Genomic DNA, 9,563 nt, shown 5'->3' with positions numbered 1-9,563 from the left:
TTGAAAAGAATTGGGGAACTGGAGAAATGGCTCAGTGATTAAGGCACTTGCCTGCAATGCCTAGTACCCACATAAAGTCAGATGCACAAAGTGGTGCATGCATCTGGAGTTTATTTGCAGTGGCTAGAGGTCCTGGCACACCCACTGTTCTCTCTCTCCCTCCCTCTCTCCCTCCCTCCCTCTCTCCCTCTCTCTCTCTCTCTCTCTCCCTCCCTCCCTCCTTCCCTCCCTCCCTCTCCCCCTCCTGCCCTCCCTCCCTCCTTGCAAATACATACATAAAAATCTAAAAAAAAATTTTTTAATTGGATCAGCATCTGGAAATGGGATTGCCTACCACTAGTAGTTCTGTGTGATCTGTGATAGTTCCTGCAATCTCTTAGTCTATTATTGGATACCTGGGGGCAATCTCGGACAATTGTTTACATACTGATCACTCTTTCAAAACTGGTTAAAAAAAAAAAAAAGCCTTGGAATCTCAAATTTGCAAGGTAGTTGGGGAAAATGTTGGGATTCTGAATGGCATTAGGGCTTTATTGCAGTTGACATGACTCCCCAACATAATGGAGAAAGCTTAATCCCTTAGGATTTTTGCTATCTGGCTGGATTTTTTTTTTTTTTTAATGAAACAGGGACTCTTTGTAGCTCTGGCTAGTCTCAAACTCAATATATAGCTCAAGCTGTCCTGGAACTTGGGATCATCCTGCCTCACCTTTTGAAATGCTGGAATTGATTGCAGGCCTGTGCCACCATCTCTGCCTGGCTGTGATCACTTATCCAGTTTCACCTGCTGCCTCTAATCTCATGTGTATCTCAGCTGCTCACTCCCTGAGAGGCCTTGCTGACCATCTAAAGGAGCATCCCTATTTAACCTTAGTCATCCAGTGTTGATTTTGCTTCATAGCCCCAATCCTATCACTTCTTTCTAACTTACTTAGTTAATAGTCTGTTTTCCCATCAGGACTTGTCCACTTTGTTTATCAGTCTCTGTAACCCTTAAATAGTGTCTAGATGGCTCATTATATTGCATCCACATTCAGTAAGCAGAGAGAGATGAATGCTAGCTAGTTCTTTACTCAACTGGCTTTCTTCTTTGTACTGGCTTCTGGCTTCCAGCCCATGAATGGTACCACCAACAGTTGGGTATTGATTCTAGACCCTATCTATTAATCACCACATCAGGTGCACACCTGTAATCCCAGCACTGAAGGCAAAAGCAAGAAGATCAGAAGTTCAAGGTCTTCACTGGCTACATAAAAAGTTTGAGGCCAGCTTGGGCTACATAAGACCTTGTCTCAACAACAACAAAGACTGGGTTCTGCCATGCCAGTAACTTCCTTCCTAGAGAAGACCTTAGTCTTCCAGTTAGTAGGCTATATCACTAATAGCTACATGGTATTGGATTATCATCATGAAGAGGAGTTGGAGTACATGTGACCTAGGCTCACACCCAAATAAAACATCTCCTGAACAAGGCGCTGTGGCATACACCTTTAGTCCCAGGGAGGCTGAAGTAGGAGGATCATCATGAGGTCAAGGCTAGCCTGGTGTGAGACCCTGTCTCGAAAAACAAAAATTAACTTATTATAAAAATAAGCCAGGTGTGGTGACTCATGCCTTTAATCCCATCACTCAGGAGGCAGAGTTAGGATGACTCCCATGAGTTCAAGGCCACCCTGAGACTGCATAGTGAATTCCAAGTCAGCCTGGGCTAGGGTAAGACCTACCCCAAAAAACCAAAAAAATAAATAAAACCTCTCCTGTACTTCAAAGCCCAAACCAAATGTCAAGCTCTCTGCCATTTACTGAGCAGATGGCAAATGATAAATTGTATGAGAAGTAAAGAGCTAAACCCAGGGGGTCAAACCTATTTTAAGGGGGAGATGGCTTGCTTACAAAGGCTACTACACTGGGTGAATTCCCCAGCCACCCACATAAGGCTAAACACAAAAAGTGATACAAACATTTGGTGTTCATTTGCAGTAACAAGAGGACCTAGTGCTCCCAAACGTACACATGCAAATAAATATATAAAATGTTTTTAACGAGAGAGCTGGGGCATGATGATTTTAATCCTAATACTTGGGAGGCTAAGAGTTTTGGGGGCAAGGTCTCACTGGAGCCCTATAACTCACTCTAGTCCAGTCTGGTCTTGAAATTGCAACAATCCTACTTCCATCTCATATGTGCTAGGATTACCATGCCCTGTTACACTTGACCTTAAAAAGCAAAGAAAGACAGTCAGACTAGTGTTAGTCTTTCAGGAAAGAACCAGGTAAGATTTCTTAGAATGGGCAGAGAAAGAATGCTCCCTCATCCTCAGAGACCTATAAGATTAGCCTCACCACACTACACACCTGTCCCAGCCACCAGCCTGGTTCAACAGAGTTTCCCTGTCTTCAACTTACACAGTCCAACTGATTTTACTTCCTAAAAGAGTTTTGTCTCTAGCGCTGCTGCCTTAATTAAACTATTCTAGTTCAGGCATAGTCATTTGTGGTGTCCTAAGTGGCCTCCTAGCTTTGTTCCTGTCTTCAATACTACTCCTATCTAGTAGATCCTTCATAGTACATGGCCACAGCGATCATTTTGAGTGATTAAAATTGATCACCCACTGCTTGATGCCAGCAACTCTTCAGAGACTGTTCTTTGCCCCAAGTGTAAAGTTTACACTCAAGAGTCTTACAAAGCAGGCCTAGCTAGTAAGAACAAGTTTCTTCCAGTTTCCAAACTTTACCTCTTGCTATCCCTCCAACAGCTCTGTATTCCAGCCAACTTAGTTCTCCATAATCCACTCATGTTTCTTTCCTGTGCTTTTCTCTACCTTCTTGTATGTCCAACTCTCTCATCTCCATTCTCCAGTCTCAGCATCTCTTAGAACTAAAGTGTCCAATTACTTGATGACTCTACATTTGAAGCCTAGACTTCCATGGTTGAGCTCATAACAGATAGAGCTTCTTCATAGCATATGCCCACTCTATTGCAAAATCCTTTTTTAAAAATATTTTATTTATTAATTATTTATTTATTTGAGGGGAGAGAAGCAGAGAGAAAGAGAGAATGGGCATTCCAGGGCCTCCAGCCACTGTAAGCGAACTCCAGATGCATGCGCCTCCTTGTGCATCTGGCTTACATGGGTCCTGGGGACTCAAACCAGGGTCCTTAGGCTTCGCAGGCAAATGCCTTAACTGCTAAGCCGTTTCCCCAGCCCACAAAACCCTTTTTACCTGAGTCTCGCAGTGGTATATGAAGTTCCTGAGGTCAGCAGCCAGTTCTGTCCAGGTCATAGTTCTAGTCTGCCAGCCTAACCAGAGTACATTTAATAATTACAAGAATGGAAAAAATATGTGGTATTATCTTCTTGCTTATTGGACTTTCCAGTCTCATGATAAGCTCTTTTCTACAGGCAGACAAGTTATTAAAAGCCTTGAAAGCCCACCTGAAGCCAGAAGCAAATAAAAACAGTAATCTGGTAAGTAATATACTTTTGAAAAAAAATTCAATTTTTTATTGTGAACTGATACACAATGTGCCCTGATCATAACTCCTTCACCCCCTTCTACCAAACCCCTTCTTCTTTCCAACTAGTCCCTCTTCTATTTTGAGCTGCTTTTTCTTCTTTTGCTTACTCCATTCTCCATGATAATGGCTTATTGTCTATAATTATGGAAGTTGTCAAAAAATTTTTAATTTAATTTTTTTTGAAAAGAAATAATACCTGCTCTGCTGAAGTGAGTGTTGTGTGAATTAAAGGAAGTCAAGGCTGTGAAAGTGACTTGTACTGCTGGTAGGACAGGTTGCATTGCTGCTTCAGACCCAAAGACTTGGTAAGACACATGTCTAAATAGCTCCATAAACCTAGTATGATGTTACATATATGTAATCCCAACATTAATGAGCCTGAGACCAGAGGATTGTCCTGAGCTCAAGGCCAACCACAGCTAATCTAGTGAGACTCTGTCTCAAAAACACCAAAAGAAAAAAAAATTCTGTTTGGTCAGAGGTCTGTTTTAGCTGTCTGATTTCTGACTGTATTGTTTTCATATTATAACATTTTATTTCAGGAAAATGTAAGTGCTATTTTTATTCCCTAATTTTTACCTCTGATAAGTTACTTTTGACATAGAGAACAATTTCCAGTATACATGTACATGGGATGTAGCAGACAGATTCAGGTTTGCTGAGATGATCTTCCAGACCAGGCACAGTTACGAAGGAAAGGATTTATTGAAGCTTACAGATCCAGGGGAAGTTCCATAATGGCAGAAGAAGCTGGCCTGCCTTCACAGGACCAAGCAGAGAGAGAAAAGGACAAGCCTAAAGGTCAAAAGCCACACAGTACACTTTAGGAACTCCAGGTAGGCACACTTTGCATATCTTTAGATTGAAATCTGAAACCCACCACCACACCTTAAGATCTACCCAGTGACATTGCCTCCAGCCAGGTAGCCAGCAGATGCAAACTACAAACAAACAGCTGAATATATTGGGGGCCATCTATTCTATTCAAACCACCACATGGGACATAGCAGATAAATGTCTCTTTTCAGGATGAAAATCAAACTTGTGCGTTCTCCTGTGAGGTGACTGAGATGCAGGTTAGCAGTCAGGAGCAAGCTGAAAGAGAACCGGTTGGCCAGGTCGTCAAAGCAAGGAGGAGTCGCAAGACAGTCCATAGGAACCCTAAGACCCAGCCAAATGGAAGTGTTCAAGCTGAAGAAAAGGTACTACCTGTGCCAAAACTGGCACATTTTTAGTGAGCTTCTGTGTTATGTTCCCTTGTGATGTCAAGCTGTTAGCTGTGGTCTCTGTCTGGGTGCTTCCTGGTTCTCATGGACTTGTTCAAAGAATTGAGAAAGCGCATGTAGATAGCAAAACTGCAAGAGATTTTATTAAAGGGTAAAGCACAGTACAAAAGAGAGGGAGGAAGTAACCTGTAAGAGAGCAGCAGGCTCCTCAAGCTCAGGAGCTTGGACCTTCTGTTAGGAGGCCTATGAGAAGGAGGGGCTGATTGCTCAAGAAGCATAATGAGGGCAGTTCTCCATTTTGATTGACAGGCTTGAGTGATATAAGCTTTTCTGTGCCGAATATGCCCCATCCCATGATACATCTCACATGTACTTTAAGCATATATAAACCCAACTATACTTATGTATAAGAAGATGGTACATAGATGATTCTTCCTAAAAGTTCACTTAGAGAACATAGTTGCTTTACTCCACATAACATCCCAAACCAGTCCAAGCCAGATGGTTTTCCTGTCTCTCAATCCCAGTTATAGCTTGGAATATATTTGAATAGAAACAACTGACCACAAAGTGTGAATTATTAAAGGTTATTGGAGGCATTTACTACATTGTTTGAAATGGAGTATACATGCAGTTCAATGCAGGTAAGGGTCTCAGGTTGCCAACATGGTGCTAGGTGCATTATTACAAAAAAGAATTAAGTTGGCTAGACATGGTGGTGCACGCCTTTAATCCCAGCACTCAGGAGGCAGAGGTAGGAGGATTGCCATTAGTTCAAGGCCAACCTGAGATTACATAGTGAATTCCAGGTCAGCCTGAACTAGAGTGAAATCCTACCTCGAAAAACAAAACAAACAAACAAACAAAAAACAGAATATGTTGTGCTGGAGAAATGGCTGAGCAGTTAAGGTGCTTTCCTGCAGAAACGAGCAGTGTTCAGTTCTCCGGTATTCTTGTAGAAGTCAGATAACGTGGCACATACATCTGCAGTTCATTTGCAGCAGCTGGAGGACCTGGCACACCCATTCTAGGCCTGTCTCTCTCTGCTTCCAAATCAATAAAAAAGAGAAAAGAATATGTTTATTGCCCAAACCAAGCAGTGTTCTAGGTTGCTAACCTATTCCTTAGGCTTGCCTGCCTCCAAGCATTTGGAAACACCATGTGCTTCAAGCTCCTTAAAATTACAGGCCAATGTCAATGTTCCCCATCACACCTCCGTCCCCAGCACTCAGTATTTAATAAATTAAATAGTTGAGTGTGGTGGCTCACACCTAAAATTCCAGTACTCTGGAAGCTGAGATAGGAGGATTACTTTGAGTTTGAGGCTAGCCTGAGGCTACAGAGTGAGTTTCAGGTGAGCCTAAGGTAAAGTGAGATCCTGCCTTAAAAATAAATAATTAAATAAAGTATAAATTATTTATTCATTGAGGCCGGGCGTGGTGACGCAAGCCTTTAATCCCAGCACTTGGGAGGCAGAGGTAGGAGGATCGCTGTGAGTTCAAGGCCACTCTGAGAGACTGCATAGTGAATTCCAGGTCAGCCTGAGCTACAGTGAGACCCTACCTCAAAAAAAAAAAATATATTTCTTTCCATTGAATAAATGCAAATACCCATTTTATTTACTATTCCTGACTTAAGTGAATATAAGAACAAAAGAAACTGCCAGGCATGATGGCACATGTCTTTAATCCCAGCACTCCAGAAGCAAGGATAGGAGGATCCCCATGAATTCAAGGCCAGCCTAAGACTGCATAGTGAATTCAAGGTCAGCCTGGACTAGAGGGAAACCCTATGTTGAAAAACCAAAAAAAAAGAGGGTACTGAATAGGTTGATATGGTATATATGTAAGTACAATGATTGAGATGGGGAGGTAATATGATGGAGAATGGAATTTCAAAGGGGAAAGTGTGGGGGGGAGAGAGGGATTACCATGGGATTTTTTTTATAATCATGGAAAATGCTAATAAAAATGTAAAAAAAAAAAAAGAAAGAAATTTAAAAAAAAAAAAAAGAAGAAGAAAGAAAGAAACCAAGATGGAATGCAGTTTCAAAATTATTTTGGGGGAATAAAAATTTTTAAAAAAAATTATTTTGGGGGGCTGGAGATATGGCTTAGCAGTGAAGGTGTTTGTCTGCGAAGCCTAAGGACCCAGGTTCGATTCTCCAGGTCCCACAGTAAGCAGATGCACATGGTGGCGCATGCATCTGGAGATCATTTGCAGTGGCTAGAGGCCCTGGCATACCCATTCGCACTCTTTATCTCTCAATCTGTCTCAAATAAATAAATAAACAATAATAAAAATTATGTTTGGGGACTGAGGAGATGGCTTAATAGTTAAAGGCTCTTGCTTGCAAAGCCTTCCAGCCTGGGTTCAACTCCCAAGCTGTCTTTATAAAGCTGAGGAGGCATTCATTTGCACTGGCAAGAGACCCTGGTATGCCCAGACACACATGCAAATGAAAATTTTAAAAGTAGGGCTGAGATCCTCATATCTCATTCTCCCTAGGATGGGATTTAAATTTAAAAAGCAGGAGAAGCCGGGCGTGGTGGCGCACGCCTTTAATCCCAGCACTCAGGAGGCAGAGGTAGGAGGATCGCCGTGAGTTCGAGGCCACCCTGAGACTCCATAGTGAATTCCAGGTCAGCCTGGGCTAGAGTGAAACCTTACCTCGAAAAACCAAAAAACAAACAAAAAAGCAGGAGAGATGGCTTAGCAGTTAAGGTACTTGCCTGCAAAGCTTAACAGCTCATGTTCTACTCCAGGTTCTATGTAAGCCAGACACACAGTGGCACAAGTGCTCAAGGTCGCACATGCACACAAGGGGCACGCGCATCTGGAGTTTGATTGCAGTGGTTGGAGGCCCTGTTGCACCAATTCTTGCTCTCAGTCACATAAAAAATATTTTTTTAATGGGCTGAAAGGATGGCTTAGCGGTTAAGGCATTTGGCTGCAAAGCCAAAGGACCCAGGTTCGATTCCCCAGGACCCACATTAGCTAGATGCACAAGGGGGCACATGCGTCTGGAGTTCCTTTGCAGTGGCTGGAGGCCCTGGCGCATCCCTTCTTCCCTCCCCCCCCTTCTCTGTCAAATAAATAAATAAAAATAAAATATTAAAAAAAATTTTTTGGAAGTAAAGTTCTCTTTGTTTGCCCTGTTTGACTATACTGTTTAGTCTTTCAAAGGTGTGTCATGTTGAGTAGCTAGGGGTTTGCCTCGTTTAAGAAGATTGAATTTATTCTTCTGTTTTATCCTTTCATTCAAATGTATATAAAAAATATATATACCAGATGTGGTGGCACACATCTTTAATCCCAGCACTTGGGTGGTTGAGGCCAGCCTGGGACTACAGAACAGAGTGAGTTCCAGGTCAGTCTGAGCTAAAGTGAGACCCTATCTTGAAAAAAAAGAAAATTATGTAATATATAAGTACTGGAAAACCAAACCCAGGCCTGGCAGCATTTGTAAGCTTCTCAAATGTAACTTCTAAGTCAGGCATAGAGGAACATAGCTATGATCCCAACACTGGGGAAATAGGACCAAGAGAATCATGTGTTCAAGGCCAACTGGTCCAAGATAGCAAGACCCTACCCCAAAATAAACAACAAAAATCAAATGTAAGTTTTACAAGGAATAGCCATAATTCCCTTTTCTTTCTTCTTTTTGCTTGGAGGGGGAGCAGGGGGTTGTTTGTTGGTATTAACTACCTTTTAAAGAAATTGTTTTGTATGTGTGTGTGAACGTGGATGTGTGCATGCTGGAGCACACTTAGAGGTCAGAGGACAACTTCTAGTGTAGATCCTCACCTTCCAACTTGAGTCATGCTTTCTGTTGTCCACTGCTGTGTTTGCCAGGCCAGCTGGCCCTCGAGCTTCTGGGGTTCCTTGTAGATCCAAGACCAAATCATTATGCTACATAGCAAGTGTTTACCTGCTGGTTATTGTTGTTTTGATTTTTTTTAAATAAGTGATTTTATATGCAAGGAGAGAGTGAGTATGGGTGCACCAGGGCCTCTAGCCACTGCAAACGAATTCCAGATGTGTATACTACTTTGTGCATCTGGCTTTACATGGTACTAGGGAATCAAACCCAGGTCATTAGGCATTACAGGCAAGCACCTTAACCACTGAGCAATCTCTCCAACCCTATTATTTTTGATGTTTTTGAGGCTCTACTTTAGACTGATTAGCTAACCTAGAACTTGGGCCAGGCTCAAACTCACAGTGATCCTCCTATCTCAGCCTTCCTAGGATGGGATCCAGCTGTTTTGTTGTTGTTTATTGGTTTGACTTTGGGGTGTGTGTGTGTGTGTGTCTGTGTGTCTGTGTGTTTAAGCACTCTAGCCTAAACTGACCTTGAATTCATGGCATTCCTTCCACCTCAGTCTCGTAAATGCTGGGGTTATAGATGTAATCCATGTCTGACTTCATTTCTTATTTTCTTGCTTCATATAGTATATTGCCTATGTTTCTTAGTATAGGGCTTTTAAACTTTTCCCTCTCATGGCCACATTTTGCCCACAAAATTTTTACAGGATTGCAGTTATATAACTATACAAAATAGCCATGTACATATTTAAAAAAAATTTTTTTTAAAGAAATTGCCCCCAGCACTCAGGAGGCAGTGGTAGGAGATCACTGTGAGTTCAAGGCCACCCTGAGACTACATAGTGAATTCCGGGTCAGCCTGGGCCACAGTGAGGCCCTACCTTGAAAAACAAAATTGCATATTAATAAGATGGATATGCTTGTTTATTTATTTATTATTTGGGTTTTTCAAGGTAGGGTCTCACTCTAGCCCACACTTACGCAGAATTC

At 42.1% G+C, this 9,563-nt stretch overlaps 1 protein-coding gene across 3 annotated transcripts in view; it reads left to right on the top strand.

Annotated features, from left to right (window-relative positions):
- The window catches only part of Nusap1 (nucleolar and spindle associated protein 1), a 49,245-nt gene that overhangs the window by 1,538 nt on the left and 38,144 nt on the right, over positions 1–9,563 (top strand). For 2 of the 3 annotated variants that reach the window (XM_045157149.1, XM_045157148.1), the window contains exons 2-3: positions 3,404–3,469; positions 4,548–4,721. In XM_045157149.1, the coding sequence (XP_045013084.1) occupies positions 3,404–3,469; positions 4,548–4,721 (240 nt within the window). The remainder of the gene's footprint in view (positions 1–3,403; positions 3,470–4,547; positions 4,722–9,563) is intronic. The other variant, XM_045157150.1, reaches the window with a different exon arrangement.

Source organism: Jaculus jaculus, chromosome 8, assembly GCF_020740685.1.
Source record: "Jaculus jaculus isolate mJacJac1 chromosome 8, mJacJac1.mat.Y.cur, whole genome shotgun sequence".
In the NCBI taxonomy this organism is placed as follows: Eukaryota; Metazoa; Chordata; class Mammalia; order Rodentia; family Dipodidae; genus Jaculus; species Jaculus jaculus.
This window is presented reverse-complemented; position numbering and strand designations above follow the sequence as displayed.